The sequence below is a fragment of the Vanacampus margaritifer genome, chromosome 5 (genome assembly GCF_051991255.1).
Source record: "Vanacampus margaritifer isolate UIUO_Vmar chromosome 5, RoL_Vmar_1.0, whole genome shotgun sequence".
Lineage (NCBI taxonomy): Eukaryota > Metazoa > Chordata > Actinopteri > Syngnathiformes > Syngnathidae > Vanacampus > Vanacampus margaritifer.
Window position 1 is genome coordinate 19,775,581 of NC_135436.1, and position 21,083 is coordinate 19,796,663.

General features: G+C 38.8%; 2 protein-coding genes and 1 long non-coding RNA gene across 3 annotated transcripts; 1 reads left to right on the forward strand and 2 right to left on the reverse strand.

Moving 5' to 3' along the window:
- Positions 1-53: 53 nt before the first annotated feature.
- On the reverse strand, positions 54-9,971 carry ercc2 (excision repair cross-complementation group 2). The gene is made up of 23 exons (XM_077565930.1): positions 9,844-9,971; positions 9,581-9,680; positions 9,267-9,344; positions 9,136-9,198; positions 8,926-9,039; positions 8,181-8,297; positions 7,988-8,104; positions 7,699-7,822; positions 7,525-7,621; positions 7,285-7,418; positions 5,981-6,149; positions 5,794-5,912; positions 5,293-5,362; positions 4,732-4,801; positions 4,550-4,651; positions 3,777-3,840; positions 3,306-3,427; positions 3,128-3,220; positions 2,975-3,047; positions 2,197-2,267; positions 1,979-2,122; positions 956-1,099; positions 54-593 (listed from the first exon to the last, which is right to left on the reverse strand). The coding sequence occupies exons 1-23, from the start codon at positions 9,846-9,848 to the stop codon at positions 501-503; spliced, it is 2,283 nt and encodes a 760-aa protein (XP_077422056.1). The 5' UTR covers positions 9,849-9,971; the 3' UTR covers positions 54-500.
- Positions 5,319-6,002, forward strand: LOC144052105 (uncharacterized). The gene is made up of 3 exons (XR_013294155.1): positions 5,319-5,439; positions 5,739-5,800; positions 5,876-6,002. It is a non-coding gene; the product is annotated as an uncharacterized LOC144052105 (long non-coding RNA).
- A 679-nt stretch (positions 9,972-10,650) lies between the features above and the next one.
- Positions 10,651-17,079, reverse strand: LOC144052672 (cdc42 effector protein 2). The gene is made up of 2 exons (XM_077566947.1): positions 16,934-17,079; positions 10,651-13,040 (listed from the first exon to the last, which is right to left on the reverse strand). The coding sequence occupies exon 2, from the start codon at positions 12,872-12,874 to the stop codon at positions 12,110-12,112; it is 765 nt and encodes a 254-aa protein (XP_077423073.1). The 5' UTR covers positions 12,875-13,040; positions 16,934-17,079; the 3' UTR covers positions 10,651-12,109.
- Positions 17,080-21,083: the final 4,004 nt, after the last annotated feature.

The following is a 21,083-nucleotide window of genomic DNA, read 5'->3' on the forward strand; positions in this document are numbered from 1 at the left end:
TTTAGTAAGCAAGATGACGATGACGGCGTACTTATAACAATTATATTTCAAAATTTAGGATTTTTCAAATTTTATATATATAGCAATAGATGTTTTACAATGACATGTTAAGCTTGACAACATTCACCTACATATGACAATTACAAAAGTGTACCTGTAAATATTTACTCCACAACCCACGGTTTCAGACTCCTTCCAAGAAAGACGAAACGCTCGCCGTGATTGCGCTGAAAACATCAGGTGGCAGTTTCAGGAACACACAAAATGCTTAATATGACTATGAAAATAAGACTATACATGATGAAAATGACTCCTTTTATCAAATAACTGGCGCTGACCCCGGTGTAATTTGAAAAGACTAAAATGACAAGATAATCACATAGTGTCAAATGAACAGTTGGCGTACAAAAAAAAATGTCTGCACAACAGACGGTCTGCAGCGTGACGCGTTGTCACGGTCTTACAACATGACAACTTATTGGAGTCAACCGGCAGCTCTTTTAATTCTGATGAGCCATCTGAGCGATCTTCTTCAGCATTTCTTCTGACTGCAGCTGCTCCAGTGTCAGCAGAGACAGACCCAGCTGGTCCTCCTGTGCAACAGGGGGCGACACACAGTGGACAGAATATTTAGTGACATCTTAAGTCTCGAGTCTTCTTCTTTTCCTTTCGGTTTTTAGCTTCAGGGGTCGCCACAGCCAAGACCTCCTGCCTGGCATTTGGAAACTAGGTTCAGTTTATTAAGATATGTTGCTAATTTCTCTTAGCCTGTCTATAGCGTTTCACATTTTATGTTAGCTTAAAGCTACTGAACATTTGTTAAACGAAATATGGTACAGTTTGGTGTTTGTTTCAGGTGTCAGCTTGACAGTTAAATTCAACTGGGAGTGAAAAATAAACGCTTGGCATCTTATTTGGTCAACACAACAGACACTAAGGAATACTTTAGTTGAACCTGTCTGAAGGGCTGAGCCATCTGCCTGAGGAAATGCTTGGACAGTTGAACCGTCTCGTCCACAGTGAGGTTGAGGCTGCCGTCGTTGATGTGCTCCTGGATCCAGCGAGGAAGCTTCCCACGCTTGTCCGCTCGGGCGTAACGCTGCCGCACGAACACAAAGGCCATCACAAACGTGAAAGCACAAAATACAAAATGGACGTGCGGCAGTTACTTGTGACTACATATTAGCAACTATTTTCTCCTGGTCATGTGACATTTTAAATGTCACTTGTCGCCAGGCAGACTATGCACCAAATTAGCCAATTGAAACAAATGCACAGTTTACATGTTCAAAATAAATTATAAAAATGTAATTAAAAGATGAACGTCTCACAGTGGAGAAAGGACAAGAAAAGGAAGTCAGGGAAAATGACTTGAAAACAACTAATAATGAGACTTTGAGTTATGTGACTTTTTTCCCCCTCAGAAAAAAAATAATTTTATTGCAGAAAACAATTTAAAAAAATTAACTACAACTAGGTTAAATTAACATTAATTTAAAATGTGAGTTTCCTTTAAAAAAAAAGAAAAAAAAAGACGACATCTTACTCAGATTCCAAGATGACAAAATAAATAAATAATTAAACATAACTTTTTATTTATTTATTTTTTATTAAAAAAAACTTTTTTTCTTCATTAACACTTTTCTCTCTCTTGTGATGTCACCTGTTGCTACGTGAAAGTGATGTTTCTTTGGGGCAGAAGACTGCTCTGCCTTGCCCATCAGCGGATAAACAGAAAAAAGGTCAAATTCTTATTAATGGTGATGACGGACTACACTTATATATTTGTCACTGCATTGCCGTCTGCTGAATGCGGTGCGGCACTGCTCATATTGCCCCAAATGAAAAATTGTCGGACATCAAAGGACTACCTCAAAGTCAAACCTATCAGTGCTCTTGTTTTGAGGGTCCGAACAGTAATCCAATATTTGCAAAAATGACCCAGATGTCACAGGACGCAAATAAAACACCAAATTACCTTGTCCGCAAAAATCATCAATCCATAGTCAGTCTTTCCTCGGATGACTCGGCCGACGCACTGCGCGGCGTGTCGCATGGCGTCGAAGGTGAGAAAGTCGTTCTCTCGGATCTGGAACTGATCCCGCAGGTACTCCAGACGGGCCTGCGGCACAGCAGACAGCCACGCCATGTAAATATCAATTACGTGTCAATATATAATAGGAGGATAGGCATTACCTTGAGGATGCGGCTCTGCGTGTAAACGTACGGAACGCCAAACATGATGACTGCTCGGCCAAAGTGGTGCACTGATCACAAACAAAACGGTTACGCAATGTTTTCCATTGAATGTATTCACTTATTTGAATTAAGGTAAATCGTTTTGCAAAAATGTTAATTAATTGCCCCCTTAAAAATATCGAACTTTTTTTTTAGGGTGGGGGGGTTCACATTTATCATCACATTAAATTTTTTTCCCTCACAAAAAAGGAAAAACAATTCTTCCTCAAAGATCTGAAACTAAAAAAAATACAAGTTTGCTTCTTGAAAAGAAAAAAAAATACATAAAAAAGGTTTTCTTTTCTAAAATAAAAATGTATTGTAAGTTTACTTAAAACAAATTGAATAAGTTAACTTCCCCCCCCAAAAAAAATATTAATATAAATATAATTAAAAAAAAAAATTCATCTCTTTTTATTTAAATAAAACAAAAAAAGGTTTTGTTACATAGAAAGCCTTCAAAATTTTCTTTAAAAAAAAACTATTTTTTTCCCCTCCAAAATGTTTTTTTTTAGTCTAAAAACAACAACATATTTCCTCAAAAAATCGTATTTCTAAATAAATGTAACTATTCTCACAAGACCCCCCCCCCTGAAAAGTAGATAAAAAACTTTAATATGACTTTCTTTTTTAATAAAACTTTTCTTTTTAGAAGGTCACTTGTTGTTTGTTCATCAGGAAATTGTTGTTGTACTTTGAGGCAACGCTATGACTTTCCATTTTTTTCCACATTTACCAAAATCAATCCCCTCCGACACTTTCCCTCGCGCCACCGACAGCAGGATGGCTCCTCTGCCGTTCTCGCACGCCTGCAAAAAGAATGAGAGAAGAGTGGGGAGAAGTTGAGAGGCGAACCACTTTTAACGCCTGACCAGGATGTGGACGTCACCTCCTGATACTTCTCCAGCGCCATGCTTGTCTCTGCGGCATCCTGGGTCTCGATGAAGATGAGCTTGTTCTTCTGAATGTTTTCCAGAATTCCCTGAAAATACAAACAAAAATGTGGCCTGTTAGTCGCTGCGTTAGCGCAACGCTAACGAGAGCTTGTGAGCGAACGAAGCGCTGACCTGCTCGTACCAGGACGCCACGATGTTCTCCATGTAGACGTAGCTGGTGAAAAATGCCACGATGCCGTCAGGAACCACAGCGGACATCTCCAAGAGCAGGTTGCCATAGTTACGAATCACAGCTAGAAAGAAAAGAATCCATTTGTGTTTTTCTTTTGCAGCACTGCCTCCGCCTTGTTTCAGGACACATCATGAAAATCGTTATTTGACAAGTCTAATCTGGTATAGACATAATAATGAAGACATGCTTAGTAACATATAACAGGTTTGTTATACTTAATCCAATCAAAGTGGGTTCCTGCATTTTTATTTTATATTTTAAGATAATATACCCATTTGAGGGGGAAAAGCGTTTGAGCCAGTGGGATGAAGACAGTTCTACCACTGCCTTCATTTGACCCAAGAATTATTATTATTTTTTTTAATATTTCTAAAATGTTGGAAGTGATTTTTTTTTCTATACACACACACCGAAATCCTCTCGGGTCTCAAACTTGGAGCTCAAGGCCACCTGGTCATTCCCTCGCCCGACAATCTGGAAAAAACAGAAAGAAGATACTTTAAACGAGTCAGGGTGCCCGAAATGACATTGCGGGCCAAAAACTGGGGCCTCAATATAGCTTTTTTTATTTATTTTTTTTTATGGAGAGCTCAGTATTGTTCATTCGATTTGACATGTCATCATTGCTCTCCTTTTTTATTTTTTTTATTTAAAAATAAATAAATATATATTTTTTAATATATATATATATTTTTTTTTTTTTGTGTGTGTGGGTGAGTATGTGTATGTGCGTGTGTGTGTGCGTGCGTGCGAGCGTGTGTGTATTCATCAGTTCACCTAAAACCTATTTAAAAAAATCCCATACTAATAATATTATATAATAATAAATTGCCAAATGCAGAAACATCAATGTAAGTTATCACGATGTGGTGGCTCTCGCTAACAGGCAGAATTAAGTAACCAGAATTAGGTTAAAAAATTCTATATACGTAGACCATGTTTCTATAAATTTTGATATTTGGTTTTTATTTGAGGCAGATATTTTTTCCATTAAAATGTGATTTATGAGGAGGTTATGATGACATTGCGGGCCAAAAACTGGGGCTTAAATATAGCTTTAATGTTTACACAAAATCCTAATTTATGTCCACAAATTTGTATTTTGTGCGCACACTGTGGCCGCGTCACATCTTGGGTTTCATACTGTAGCGTTCATACTGAGGATTAGAGAGTGCGCACGCACCAGCGGGCAGAGGCAGGTTCGCGCCAGCGTCATGGTGAAAGACGCCATTGTTACAGGCCGGAAGTCCAGGATGCGAGGATAGATGTCCAGCGGGGAAAGCGTCTGGCCGGGACAAACACGCGAGATGGTTATGAAGGGATCCGGCTGGGGAAAAAACACAAACGCGTGGTCGGAAGACCTACCCCTGATGTGATGATGACCGACTGGAACCTTTGAAAGACGGGTTTGATAGCAATAGATGGGTCCATGCAGCTGAGGAAGATGCAGACAAGTCAGATCATGTAGTACATTTTAAGACATGACTAATTTTCCTTACAAACACCTCTAGTAAATTAAATTTTGCCCAGGAAGGGAAAAAAAACTTCCCTAAAAAAAAAAAGGTTATTAAAAAAAGACAGAATTTAAAAAATATTTTTCTCTAAAATAAAACTTTTTTTATCCTATCAAAAAAAAGGGTCTGATTAAAGACCTTTCCCACGCAAGTGTTGGTCTGATTAGTTTGATTGAAAAAATAAATTGAGGAACGTCACTCACCAGATTTTGTCTGAAATTGTGAGCGAAGTGATACAGTGTCCTCATTTAAGGCATATTGGCCAAAAACTTTACAAAGCCTACAAGATGACTTCATTTGAGGTGTGACTCAATGTAGTTGGTTGCAAAAAAACTCAAACCCCAAAACTTCCAAGTGATACAATTCCACTCCAGTCCTGCAGGTGGCAGGAATACAAAACTGCAGAGCCTACCTGAAGTGCAACACGGGGTTGGCGATGGTCGGTGTTCTGTCTTCAAAGGGCTCAATGATAATGGTGAAACCTTAGAGGAGAAACATTTTAAAGCTTTAGTACTAAAATGGATCTGAATCAAAATGGAGGAACTTTGGACACAAAATGGTGAGATATTCGAACCACAATAGAGGAACTTCTAATACAAAATGTGGGCTGAGAGTTGACTCTTGAGGCTCCTTTGAATAAAAATAATGGACCTTATGAATTTTTTTTTCAATTCGTGAATCAAAATTTCAATTCCAAAAAGAGCCTCCATTCTGATTTGTCAATGTGTCCATTATTTGAAGTTTGTTTTGATTCAAGTGTTAATCCACTTTGTTTCAAACGTTTGCCAAGTTTTGATTTAAAAATTCCATTCGCTTAGTTTGTTTCACTCCCAAATTTTGTCCATTTTGACTCCAAAGTGCCAACGTTTGAATCCAGAGGCCCATCAGGTGTGAGTCCCGTCTCTGAGCGCACCCTGACTGTAAGTGCTGACCAACGTTGCGAAGTTGGAGATGAGCGTGATGGCGGAGAAGTCAGCGATGTCTGTGATCTCCAGCGTCCGTAACAGCGACTGCAGACGCTCGGCGCAAAACCTGCAAGACGTCCAATCTTGAGTGAGTGAGGTGGCCATGTCGCATGAGGAACAAGTGACGGCGGCGACCTGAGAGGCTTGCGGTCGATGCAGACTTTGTCAAAGATGTCTTTGAGGAACTGCGGGGCGCTCTCCTGGACTACGTGCTGCACCCTCAGACGGGATTTCAAGTACTCCATGAAACGCTTCAGGAAGCTCACAAAGTGCTCGGCGGTGCGGATGGTGCCCGGGACGGCCTCTGCGACCAACACGCAACCAGTCAGTCAATCGGAATAATTACAATATTCTCGTCAGGGGTTATTTAAATTGAAAAAATATTTTCGTTAATGAAATCAAATAAAAGTGAAAATGCTTTATAACAAATGAAAACTAACTTAAGGCCATGTATATATTTTTCTGCGGCTTGCCCTGTCATCCACACGTCCGTGGGCATTTTTTTCATTGCAAACGAAGTTTTCTAAAAACTCCATCCAAAGTGAAGATTTGTGTATTTCTCCGGCTCCGCGATCGCGTGTCCGTCAGTAAACAAAGTTTTACGTCATCCTCTACACACGTCACTCAATCACATACCTCAAGTTGTTAAAAAAAGAAGGAAAAAAAGGCGGTGTGGATTCGCTTCCCTACCGGGGAGAGACCATGTTTGTAAATGTGTGTGTGTGGTGTGAGTGAGAAAAAAAGTTGTTAAAAAAAAAAAAGAAGTGAAGGTTTTTAAGATTTTGTATTTATCCTCTTTGTTTTTCTCTATGCTCCGTTTACTCATTGACTGTTTACAATTATTATTATTTTAATTAATGAAAAAAAAGTCTTGTGTGCGCTGACAGCACTGATCCGCAGATATACAGATCAGTGGCTGACAGTCCGTGCTTGTGTGACTTATGGTGAAGTGACGTCAAGAGATGAGCAGTATTTGGCTAACTACTGCCACGTAGAGGCTTGGCATGCATCTCATCGTAGGCCCAATTTGTGGAAGAGGCGTACTATGATTGGATAGGATTTGGGTAACTGTTGCAACCTTAAGGTCTGGAATTGTTATGAACTTACTTAAAAATGCATTAACGCGGTTAGCTGTGGATGTTTTCTTTTCTGCAAACTTGGTGGTGTGGACACTATTTTTTTCTACACCCAGAGGAGGGAAATATCTGTTTTTAAAAATACCCAGCTGTGTGTGTACATGGCCTAGTACTAAAAATTAAATTAAAACGAAGCCTTTTCAAAAAATTACATAAATCTGATCAAAACTAACAAACTTGCTCTGAAATCGAATTAAAACTAATTAGATATAAAAAGCAATATTCAAAGGAAATAAAAATGAACTATAATGACAATTTTGGAACTATTATAACCCTGGACAAGGTTGGTCTTTTTTTTCTTACCTTTTAGGATCTCGTCAGGCAGCACGGGATTGGCAAGGTAGACGTCAGTCTCCCGCGCCACGTTGGCTTCCTTCAATCCCTCCACCAGGCGCCGATATTCCTCTTTCAGTTTGGCAGCGTCAGTCTCTTTGATCCTGTCAAAGGCAGCAAGCTGATTGAACTCCTAAACTGCCTTTCTACCTAACGCACCGTGAACTTTAGTTCCTCCTCAAACTGAAGACACATCAGACACGTCCTTACTTGTGTATTGTGTTCTGCAGCGTGTCCACGTTACCCTGGCAACGGTCCAGCATCCGCCTGGTGATGTTGACGCTCATGGAGTCGATGCAAACGTTATCTGCCGAGGGCGGGAAACACTCCCGATTCAGATGAGGAATTTCAGCTGTACACAGAATTGAGCGAGGTGACACTCACCGATGTTGTGCGCCTCATCAAAGACCACCACAGACTGCTTGGCCAGTTCCTTGGACACCAGGTCTGCTATCTTGGGGTCCAGCAGGTAGTGGTAGCTGTACACCACGATGTTGGCGTGCAGGATCTGACCACAGGAGCACAAATATGGACGCTATTGGGAGCTTACTGTATGTTGGGTTATGTGTAAAAATCTTTGGTTACAGGACTAATGTGGTTATTTTCCAAGATCTCTGTGTAAGCTTTTGCAGTAAAAATAGCTCTGCATCATGTTTCCACTTCCTGTTTGTACCGAGTAGCGTGCCAGGTAGTAAGGACACCATCCTTTCCTGCGGCCAAAGTCCTTCAGGTCATCCAGGTTGTAGATGCCGGCAGGAAGCGGCACCTGCCGGCCCACCGTGTCAAACTCCTGCCATGGATAGCAGAGAGCTTTGGTCAAATCTCGTCAACCAGGAAGTGGACGTAGCGTGGGGCGGACGGTTTACCTCGTAGAATCGACAGGCGGGCTGGTCGGGGTTGCTGTGACGTTGCGCGCGAATGTAAGACGCCGTCAGACTGTGACACTTGCTGTCCACCTCTTTGCCAAATCGCAGGCTGCTCACCTGCAACAGCAATATAGAAAGAAAAAATTAATCATTTCATGACTGATTCATGTCATGACCAAATTGCCTAACTTTTTAATGAAATTTTAATTATTTAATAAGATTCTATTTACGTAATGAAACTTTAAATTACTGTTTTGAATTTATAATTATTTAATGTCATTTGTATATTTAATGATTTTTTTAATTATGAAATGACATTTAGTTTAATGGAACTACTGTTTTATTCCGTAGTTCAAGGCTTATAAAAAAAAAACATTATCTAATGAATTTATTTAATGGCATTTGTATTTATTTTTATATACTTTGCTTGAAACAAAATTGTAATTATTCAAGCGTGTTTTAATTTATTTAATGACATTTTAATTGTTTATCTATTTAATTTTGTAAAAAATGTATAGAACATAATTTTATATATATACATATATTTGACAATTTCATCTCTTGAAAGAAAACTCTAGGGCTGCATGTGCAACTAATGATTATTTTATTGATAGATTAAGCTGTCGATTAATTTGTGAATTAATAATCATTGTGCTTTTTTTTGTAGGAGTGCCTTTCTGCAGGCTTTAATTAGCTAACACTGAATAATTGTCATTTTCACGCTTTCAAGTGCCTGATGGCTCACCTCCGGGTGGATGCACAGGTTCTTGCGGGAGGAGAGTGCCAAAGCCAGGAAGTTGTTTCTCTCACCCGTCTCCTTGGAATAAAACTCCATCAGCCTCCTGAGCTCCTCCACCACCTAAATGTGCACACCATCAAAAACGTGAGCCAGAAAAGTTACATCTTCTTCTGTATGTGTCCAATTGTCCATGTTGATAGGTCTGACTTGAGTTACCTTCTCAATCTCGGGAACTGTTCTGGAGCAGTAGATGAGTTTGGTGACTTCCCGAGGGAACGCCTGAGGAGAAAAAAAGAAGCTCTCAGGCAAGGAACCAAACCAGAACATAAACACTGTGAGAAACCCACCTTCTGGTACGCAACAATGAGTGACAACAGCGAGATGGTCTTGCCGGTTCCTGATGGCATCTCCAGGACGCCATGGCCCTGAAAGTACAAGAAGACTGATTGTTTACCTGGTGTATCAAATTAAAACATAGCAACATGTAATTGTCTGTGCAGTATTAATTTATGCTGTTTGACTATTGTTGGGAGTTACAATCTAAGGAATCATTTAATCATCCCCGTTAGTTACTGTTGAGGGTCCATTGAAAGGCGATACGGCTTATAAATCCAAGATTTAATTATTAAATATTTAGTATATGCTTATGTACTTCTCTCACCTTAGCATCCAGCGTCCTCTTGAGCTCCAGCATGTACGAGTACTGTTCAGGATAGATGTAATCGTACGGGAAATACACCAAAAGACCGTCGATGTTGAGCCTGAAATAATAATTTGAAAAAGCTATTTGTAATGTAAGTCAATTTATCCACGCTAGCTCCGAGTTCGCACGCGAGGCTAAATAAATAGCTTATAAAACCCGTCAGTCGCGTCTACAGGCGTTTCCGCAGAACAAACTTATTGTTAATTAATCGAAATACTCACTTCATTATTGCTAAACGTCTTCTCTTTTGTGAAACTTCAGCACTTCATTCATTTACAAGCTTTCAAGACAAGTTTGTTGTGGGAAACCTGCACGCACAGCTGCCTTTTTCTTCTTTTTTTTATTAATGACGATGTAGATTTGTTCTACTGCCACCTAGTGTAAGCATGGTACAACAACAACAACTGCAACAACAACAAAATCAAAATTCCTAAATTTCTCTTAAATTAACGGTCAAATACTATCTTTAATAACAATTATTTATTTATTTATTGACTGATACATGATATTTAAGAATGTAACTTTCTGACATTTATTTTGGTTGATTAAGTGGCATTTTTTTTTTTTACTTCTGTAAAGACGTTATAAATGTATATTAATCTAATTTTGGCAGAAAAATCATCCATATATATATATATTTATTTATTTATTTTAAGTTAGCTACATGTCTTAACAAAAATCATGTAATTATTTGTTAACAGACCCGTGGTGGTTATAGCAAAGACCTATAAGATCCATAATTATTGGTGGTTAACACCTTTAATTACTTCATAAAAAATTGCTTACTTAAGTGGCATTTCTATTAGTTAAATTAAATTTATATTTATTTATTCATAGCATGTACCTATTTAATGGAATTTCTTAATAATAATATGCTTTGTGGCATTGTGTGTTTCCTTTGTTTAGTGACCATGGTTGCAACTATTACCGTATCTCAAATCCTCACTTTTCAAATGATAATTTTCCAAAAAGACATGTTATAAACCATACGGTGCCTAATGCAAATTAAATAAATAGAACATACTCACTTTCATGTTTCACAATTGGAAGAGTTTTATTGATACATTCACAGAAATGTACACAGCATGCATGACTTATAGAACAAGAGCCTACTGCATTTACAGTATGTGTCAGTCAACAGTTGGACATGATGCACGGTTGGAAAAAAACGATCTACCGGTAGGTATATATGTAAATGAAGTTTACATTATCTTCTGAAACACATATCAATTTTAAAATACATATTATTGATGTGAGTGGCCAATTTGGACAGAATATACATATAATAAATATTGCAGCAAGTTTTGTTATTGCAGAGATGTAATGCTATTAAAGGGGACACATTATGTAAAAGTAAAAGTGACTTTTAAATTCTTTGTATACAAATAATTGTGACTGTGAGCAGCAATTGCAACAAAACCCATGCTCGGGGTTGGCGCCGCAGTAGAGGGGGCGGTGAGAGCAGTGATTCCTTTGCACGAGGTAGGACCGCCACCTCAAAACAAGCTAATGAGGGGTGTGTATATCAGTGGGATAGCTTGGCAAATTTTTATGACAGAAATGTTAATAAAACATCTGGAAATTCTTTTAAACGGTTGAAAAAAACGTCTCCTATAATGTAGAGTTAGTTAGCTGTGATTTTTGACTAGGAGTGTTCACAGCTTCACATGAGATAAAATGACACAAATGGGCATTGGAGATGGCTGCATAAGGCTCTTGAGGACCAGCCTAAGCCTGTTGCCTCCCAGCAATAACTGGTTATCTGCTAAGTGTTCACAGCACTTTAATGTTTCCATGCCTAGCTTTATTTCAAAAGAAGATGAATTTGTTTTTCCACTCAAAATTCTACACATAACACCTCTTATTGACAACATGAAATGTGGGTTTATTTATTAAAAAAAAAAATAATGAATTTACCATAGCACACACCAAAGCCCAATTTTTAGTTTCCACACAAAGGCTGTGATGACTTTTATGTAAATTTATTTTTGATTGGTTGATGTAGGAGGGGAAAAAACATTTTTGGAATAAGGCTGTAACATAAAATGTAGAAAAAGTAAGTGAAGCACTGTTTTTGCCTTTGCCTATTTCAATTTTATTTTTAAACAAAATGAAAACATTTAAAACAAAATTTTCACATTGGGACTGGGTGAAGGAAATTTGAGCACAACAGATTTAATCTATTTTGGAATAGGGCTATAACATAAAATGTGGAAAAAAGTTTTAGAGAATTATTCATTCATAGTGCTTCGCTTTTTTTGCTTTCCACTTTTCAATAAATTATTTGTAATTCATCCTGTCATTTTAGGATTTTGTGTGTAAAACTAGTAATAATAATAAATGTAATCCATTTTGATTACGGCTCTAACAAACAGTGAAGTGCTGTAAATAGTCTGGAAGTGCTGTAGCCTGTATCCAAAATGTCCGCCCTGTTTTCAGGTTTTCAGTACATTGACTCGAGAAAAGTCCTTATCGTCCACCTCCGCTTTACAGCTCGCATCGGTGGTCCACGTCCTTGTAGCGGTCCATAATCCTCAGCACGTCGTCCAGGATGGAGGGCCCCAGATCCAGGTCCAGGTCCAGACCCGCCACGGAGTCCGACCGCAGGAAGAGCCCGCACGGCGAATCGCTGCGCAGGTCCTCGTTGCTCAGACCGGCATCCGAGTCCAGACTGAGGCCTCGCCGCTCATCTGGGGGCCCACAGCCGTCTGACACCGACTCCTCCGATGACCCCTCCGAGAAGGATCCGGACGAGGCGACCAGTCGGCGGAGGGAATGCGACAAGGAGATGTCTCCACCGCCGTTCTCCTGCTGTTTGTCGTGGATGTCCGTGGACTGCAGGTGGCGCTGTTTGGGATCATCCAGGTGCAGGCGCGGAGGCTTAGGCGGCGCTTGCTCGTGGGCGATGAAGACGGGCATGGAGATGGTGGTCTTCAACAAGCCAGAGGACGAGTGCTGGTAGTGGAACCCGTTGTATGAGTAGTCCGAGGTGGCGCCCTCGTCCCCGTGCCGTCCGTCCACGCTGTGAGAACGGGCGTCGCCGTTGCGCTCCGGTAACATGTCCATTTTACCCCTCAGGAAGCCCACGTCCCCGAACATGTCCCGCTCACCTTGCGGCCCTACGTGGGCGCTGTGTCGCACATCGCCCAGCGGGGGGCTGATCATGTCGCCAGACAGCACGTCACGCAGTTTGGGCTTTTTGCCTCGTTTGGGTGTGGTGGTCTTAAGGTACATGGGGGTCTTGGCGGGCATCCTGCGCGGCGACTCGCCGCCTCCGCCGAACACCTCCGACCACTCGGGCGTGCTCGGATTTTGTTGGAGACACCACCACACTGGCGCACAAATGGTCCAGGAAGACGCTTCCACACCCAGGACGGCGCAGACGACTCTGGGAGACTTCTTGGTCGTCTTCTTGAATCTGAGCAGAGAGAAAAGAAATATTTTTAAATTAAACAATTTTACATATTGAAATTGACAATTGGTTTATTGTATTTAAATCAATTATAATAACCTAATATTTGCATAATATTACACATATATATATATATATATATATATATATATATATATATATATATATATATATATATATATATATATATATATATATAGATATTAATTTGAAAATTAAGTAAAAAAATAAAATAAAATAAAATAAAATAAAGAAATATATTTATATATATATATATATAATTTATTTTATTTATTTATTTATTTTTTTTTTTACTTAATTTTCAAATGACCTGGCCAATTTGTATCTTTTTAAAAATCAAATGAAGCCACTCGGGCACAAATGTTTGCCCGCCCCCAAGTTAGATAGAGAAAATGGTGAGCTTTTATATACATATCATATAGGAAGCATGTCAAGTATCTGTTAAGAGAGCGACACCACAAGCTTGTAATCGAATACAGTAAAACACACATCAATCCCAGGTATGCATTTATATCTTCAATTATTTTCACGCACGTAGTAGGGTAAAGAAAGGTTTGAAAATGTCTGGCACTAAATGTTAGTTAATGATGTTTGTATTTAGTCAATGGCATTCGTATCATTTTATTGATTTTTGTAGATTTATACTAGTAGAAGTTGTCCTTCAACAGCAGCCCGCCAACAGTTTTCCTCAGCTAGCTAATGTTGTAATCTTGGTTTGGCCAAGTTACAATCAGTCAGTGAGTTTTCAGTCGTCATGACGATGGTATGTGAAGCGGCCCTGTGAATGTTCACACTCACACACAGTTCTATCTGTTTTGTGTGTAGCAGTCCCAAGAATTGTATTAACTGCTCACACAGAACACCACACGCACTGTACAGTCACTGGCCACTTTATTAGGTACATCATAAATGTCATATATTGTAGACAATGCTAGTAGGTGTGTGAGCGTCCAAGGATTAACTCATTGCATGTGTGAGTTTTGTTTTTTATTTGGCTTATTTTAAAAGTAATCATCTAGGGGGGAGGAAAGTAAGTAAGTGATGTCACATTCAAAGCAGTTACAGTTTTCTTTTGAGTATTAAGAAAGTTATATAACACGTTCTTGCATGTGAATTTAACTTCAAGCTACGCCAAATTCATCATTAAAGTTAAAACTAATTGTTAACCTTTTATCATCAATAGCGCTCAACTGCTTCACTTTTAACTCATTCACTGCCATTGACGGCTATAGACGCCAAAAATGTATTTTCCATTTTTGTTAACAAGTGTATGAAAACCTAGAAAAAAAATGTTGTACATGTAGAACAGATATAAAATTTGTGATTAATTGTGAGTTAACTATTAAAGTCATGTGATTAATTACAATTAAAAAATTTAATCGCCTGCCGCCCCTAATTTTTAACAATCTTTTCTTTTCTTTTTTCTTTTTGCAAAAAGAAAAAAAGGTTATTAAAAAAATTGTCTAGGTTTTCATACTCTTGCTAACAAAAGTGGGAAAATCTAACAAATAGAAATAGTTCAAATGAATTTTTGACATTTATTGGCGTCAATGGCAGTGAATGAGTTAAGAGCAGCTGTAAAAAAATAAATTAAAAAAAATTAACGTGTAAAGCTTTCTTCTGTGTTCACAAACAAACAAGCATTCCTCCACCTGGTGATGTCATCATTGTGACATCTGGTTCTGCTCTAAGCATCCTAAGCGCCAAGACCATCATCTCCCTCTCCACAGTCCATATACTTTTTGGGGGGTTGTTGACTCACTTGTCATCCTCTACTTACTACGCACACGTGAAGAGACAAATGAAAGGACCAATTACACCCCTTTTGCGCTATTGAAGCCAACATTTTTGTTGCTCGATTTTGCCAACTTTTAAAAGTCTACCCTACTGTCTTTCCCAAATCACTTAGCAACCAATTTGGCTACTTTTAAAAAATCTGTATGGAAACTTTTTTTCTAAACGTTATAAATAAAAACATAGAGCTGTATTGTAAAAAGAAATACATTGATCTTATAAAGTAAAACTGTACATTGAGACATGGCAAAAGTCACAACCACAATGTTTACTCTATTTTTACGTTCTTGGTAATTTACTGGTTACTTTCCACTGTTGTTCAAGTGGACTGCCCTTAAAGCGTCTCAAGTCAAACCGTTCTCCTTTTTCGATTGCTACGCTGTTTTTACAGACTTTCCACTAGCTCCAGAGCTGCCAGCGGCAAATGGCTCTCCGGGCTAGCAACAAAATATCACCAAAATCAACCATCCGGGCTCGATTGAGGCCAAACAAACTAACCCGCAGTGAACCCTCACAATACATCTGTTCAGCAGCGTAACCCATCCAACACTGCTGGTTCGGAGGGGAGCACCTCGCACGTAAGAACTGTACTTGCTAGCTGCCAACATTACTGCTCACTACATTTCAACACCGCTACCGCTAACAGAACATGGGCACTGAAGTGTAGGTAGAAACTACTGCAAACCCCTTTTTTTAACCTCACTGAAGCTCGCTTGTAACACAAAACAAAACAAAACAAAAAAACTCTGATGACAGCTCCTAACTTGAAATATTTGATAGTTGAAGTTGAGGCACTCTCCAGTGGGTTGTTTGTAAAATTTATTTGACATAGTTTAACAACCAAGAGGTAAACTCAAACTAATACAGATACTAGGGTTGAACAATTTATTGAATTCGACCAACATCGCAATGTCATTTCGGTGGGTAGGCTTTTATTTACTAAATATTTTATTTATTTAGTTACAGCGTTCATATAGCGTCTAAGTGTCCAGATGGTGCTGAAGAAGTGCAGTACACATGTGTACATATACATTTTCATTCATAAAAAGTTGAAGTCAATAAAGCGACAGATTTGTTAGCATTGTTGTAATACGATTTATGTTTTTGTCACATTTGTTTGGTAGTTGAAGTTGTCGTAGTGAACACCTAAAAGACTGCAAGTCAAAGTGTTTACTAAGTTAATAACTCTAATTGAAGTAGATAAATAAAATGTGTTTCATATTCATAAATTGTTAATTTACTTTTATTTTAGCTAAACCTTAACAAAACGTTTATGTATAATATACGTGATATTGTACTAATATGCTTGGATTAGTTACAAAAAATGTAGTAAGTAATTTTTCAAAATTGTTCAGCCTTAATAAATATGACTATAACTAAGATTATGAATAAAACAACCCTATGTGTTGCGTTTAGACGTATTAATTTATACAACTTCCATCTATTACGGTGTTTGCGTGTGTGTTCCACTCACAGACTTTTTAACGGTGACGTCACGAGAGTAAACTCACCGCGCTTCCATTTTACGCAAGTGACGTCATCACCAGTCTACACCCACTCAAATCTCTTGAGTCGTCTCATCTTGAACTGTCACGCGTCTACATTTGTTGCTCTTGTTGGCCTTAGTTTTAAACTTTGAAAACATGTATAAAAATAAACTACTCATGTAGTAAACACACACACTTTAGTGACATCACCGGGAGATTTTTTTTTTAAATCCCTATCAACATCTTAGAATGTTAATAGTTTTGTTTGTACATTGTATGTTATGCTTCCTTTCTGTTGACATTGTAATACGATACATTGAATATATGCATAACATGCGATTGTATTGAAAAACAAAACAAACATCTTCACGTGCGCCTAAAAGCCACTACATCAATCATGCAACGTAGACATTTGATTTTTGTGTGTGTGTGTGTGTGTGTGGTTTAAAGAGAGATGCGATTCGAACTACCTCATTCTCGCGAAGGGCGTGTCACAATATGTGCACATCTATATGTTTGCGTTATTATTGATGTAATATATCGATCCGTATAATTTAAAGCCTCCACTATTGACTAGTGCGTGCGGCTGATATTTACCTACAAAGTGACGCGTGGTTCCAACACCATCCTCTTTTCTTTCATAATTTTCATCCTCTTTTGATGAAGAAAACGCGCTTTTCGTGGCGGGGCGATGGTATTCACCTTCACGTAAACCTCTTGACGACAGACTGTCGCCTGCCACTCCTCCCGCGGACCAGACAACTAATGGGAGTGACCAAGAAATGCAAGGATAACGTGATTGAGACAAACACATCCTACTAGCGTTTTTCAAAATAAAACGTATCTCTTTTCTTCACATTAATTACAACTCTGTTTGGTCAATAGTACACGTCTCAATCAAAATAAATGTCGAGAAAAAAATGTACTGATAAGTTGTAATCACTTAAAATAACGTAATTGACCAGCCACTTTTATTCTCATTCCCTTACTTTGGCGTTTTGCTTGAAGATCCCTTGTTTCCCGGTGTGACTTCCTCTACCTTGATGAACCATAAAATGCTAATCAAAGCGCTGGCGTGTGAATTAAGAGGATTCGCACAGGGTTATTTGATAAAATAGGTAAAGGTGCTAAGGTGCTAATTACCGTAGAGGGTTTAAAATAACCGCTTTGATCACTACCGGATCACTAATGTAAAGTGTGCGCGTGTGTTAATTAAGGATTTGTTCTTAATTTGATTAGCAACAGGGTAGCAGAAACTGAAAATCAACACAAAAAGATCCCAATTGGTCCATCTAAATGATCACTTTTTCATTTGTTATATTTTAATTATTTTTAAGCGGGGAAGGATTTGCATCAAACCCTTACTATTGTACTTTGGATTGTTTTGTTTAATCTTACTGTAAATTCACACTGCCTTTCTGTATATATTGCATTTGCGTATATACATTGCATTGTACAATATATACTGTACACAGACTGTATATTTAGTATACTGTACGGTATCACACTAATATATAAAGGAAAAGTCACACACACACACTCAGCTGTACCCTTATTGGGTGTGAAGAAAATGATGAAGATAATAATTAGGTAGATGTATGTTGTCAGCATTGTGTCTGCAGGATCACACAGTTTACAGTCCCGAAGGAAGCCTGCTGGGTAAATTAAACCCGTACACCTTACAACACGCTTGTGTGCTTTGTGCTTGAGTAGCATCTTTTGTGATGAAGCAGCTTCGCAATAACCTCAATGCAGCATCGTGCCACATCGCAGCCTCATTATTATTGTACCTACACAAATGTGTAGCATGATAGCATCATATCAAAGTAGCATGCTAACAATGAAACACAAAACATCAAACAACAGTTTTACAGCATCGTAACATTAATCATTCCAATATGACATAGTAACTTAACAATTGTAGCGTGACAACATCACAGCATCCCAACTTCTTGTTGCGTAATCATAGCATTGATGTTAACGCTATGATTTTGAGCTGGTAACATCACAACATTGTCCGAACACTCATTTTCTTTCCTGAGTGTTTGAAAAGGGACTGGAATGTGCAGGGAAGATAAACACAAGGTCTCTGCAACATATGCTTATGTCACACAAACATACAAGCACACACACGCACACACACACACACAGGAGTATGACATCACCTAACTAAATCAAGATGCAATCAGAGCGGCACTCCTTTGGCCTCATGGCGAGGCTCCAGCCTCCCAGGTGTCACCACATGCTGAGACCCCCACACCAAAACCCCCACTAGCCCAGCCAGGAGGCCCCATGTGAGGTTCACAACAGTTGTATCAAAGGCCTAACATGGACGGAACACCGCCTGTAGACCCTTTCACACTGCCCATCAAAAGATAGTTCCCTGGTAGTTTTTCCTGTGTGAAAGGTACCGATGGAATGGGTTAATGATGTTGACCTGTGAACTGGGTTTCCGCATAGTATCAGCGGCATACTACAACACTGTTAAAAAAAATTAAATAAAAAATGATATATATATATATATATATATATATTTTTTTAAATATTTATTTCCCCTTATTATTACTATTATTATTATTATTATTATTATTATTCAATAACATTTATATATCCCTGCTTATCATTTTTTACTTTGATGTTTTTATTACTTTCAATTTTACGGTTTAATTTTTGTTATAGTGTGAATGTGTGAGTGAATGTGTTGTTTGGGTGGGTAATGCCACTTACCTTTCGATGTACATTTGTTTTCATTGAAATATAAATATATAAAGAGATAGAAATATATAAAGATTTTTTGCTCTTGTTGATAGCAACATGTCCAAAGAAGCAAGTTGTTTGTTCCAAAACATTTGGCTGAGTTGTTTTAACTTATTTAAGTTGGGGTTTAACAGTTCTGGACAACAGTTCTGTAAACTCATATTTATTTGTTGTGAAATTGTGAGGATAAGTGATTCGATGGAAATTTAGGAAAGAAGAACTTAAAATATTTAATTCTGGTAAATTAAAATTTGATCAAAGTTTACTGCCTTGAAATTTTGAGTTGAAAAGAATGTCACCTTTCACCACTGTGCCCATTATAGCCAACTTCTTTCCTCAGTCATTTGTCTTGTACGTTACGAAATGCTGCCTGTAGCCCCTTTCACAATGCCCATCAGATATCATTTCACACGCACACCACTTCAAGTATTATTTTGGCAGCATTCAGGATGTGCAGGAAGCTAAGAACACAAGGACGGCAAACAGGAAGTGGTCCATGTTCATGCATACTCTGTGGTGTTGGCGCTGTGTCAAGTTACCCCCCTTCTGTGCTATTATGTAACAGGCGGAAGGGAACTTTCCTGGGAGTTCTTAGTATCCTCAGCTGATTGGATCAGAACGTAAACACTCAGAACCTGGACCAGGACCGGCATGCAACTGTGACACGTGAGTGACATCATAATGAGGAATTCTGGGAATCTGTGAGTAAGACGTCCATGTGGATCCAATTTACAGTGATTGCTGTCAGGAGGGGCCCCAAAATGAGACGGTTCACTTTCCCAGTTAGTTCATCACTAACTGCGATATTCCCAACCAGGAATGAGGAAGCACAAAATAAGGATGATGTCACCTCAGTTTGGAAAAAGAGCGACATGCATCAGATTTGACACGTTGGAAAAAGCGTCCTTCCAAAGTAGCTCGCAAAATGTCATAAACGTGTCAGTCCACATGGAAAACATTCAAGTTACTGCCCTGTTTGTGGAGTGACTTACATAAAAGCATGATATCACAAATTAAACACACAAGATGGGAAAATAATTCCTGCTCGCTCCCTTCCCGCCGCCCTTCGGGGTCTGATGGTCCCGCCCCCTCATCCTTCAATCCCACAATCTGCCCCCCTCCCTCCGATTCTCGAGGCTCCGGGGTAGTGCGGAGGGTCAGGGCCCTCCAGTGACAAACACTCTGAATTCTGAAATAGACCAGGGGGAGGAAGACACAGGGGGGGGTCTGGCCAATCGGCTCGCTCTTCAGAGAAGATCAAGTTGTTAACGGTTAAAACGCAAAACTGTTTTAAAAGTGTCTAAAAATAAATCATCTTCTATATCGTCTTGTGTTTCTTTCTTCGTCGCCGAAACTAGTCACAAAAAAGCACAACCTCTTTTTGTCTTAAAAAAACAAAAAACACAGGACGATGTTTTAAAGTGTTTAGGTTGGGAATCTTTGTAAATGGCAAACAAACAAATGTCACATGACTCTGGAAGTGTGTGTGAGACGACAATAACATGTTCCTCGGAAGAGCAGGAGGGGCTAGAATCCCGCGTCAGCGTTTGTCGGGAACATTCCGGGCCGAGGTGGTTTCAAGCTGGTGCTTCACAACAGGAAGCGGAGATGTTGTTCTTGGACCAAAACGCCCAGCAGTTGTCTTTATAGTTTATTGCTTGCAAGAAAGAGGCAAGATTGCAAGAAGCAAATGCATTAATGCAGTAAACAAGGTTTTGTGACTAGCACAGCAGTCGCAGGCACACTCAAATTAAATGGGAAAAGCTGTGAAGTTGAAAGAGTATGCATTAAGGCACTTTATGATGACAGAAGTTCTGTTTTATAGTTGGTGAACTAATTGCATTTGTTAAGTATTATGATGTAGCGTTAGTTTTGTTTTTTGTTTTTTACTAACAGTACATTTTTTAGAGTACATTTTAATCTAAAAAGACTTATTTGGTCCCACTCTAAACAGTGTAAAATTTACACTTGGAAGCCAGTAAATTTAAGT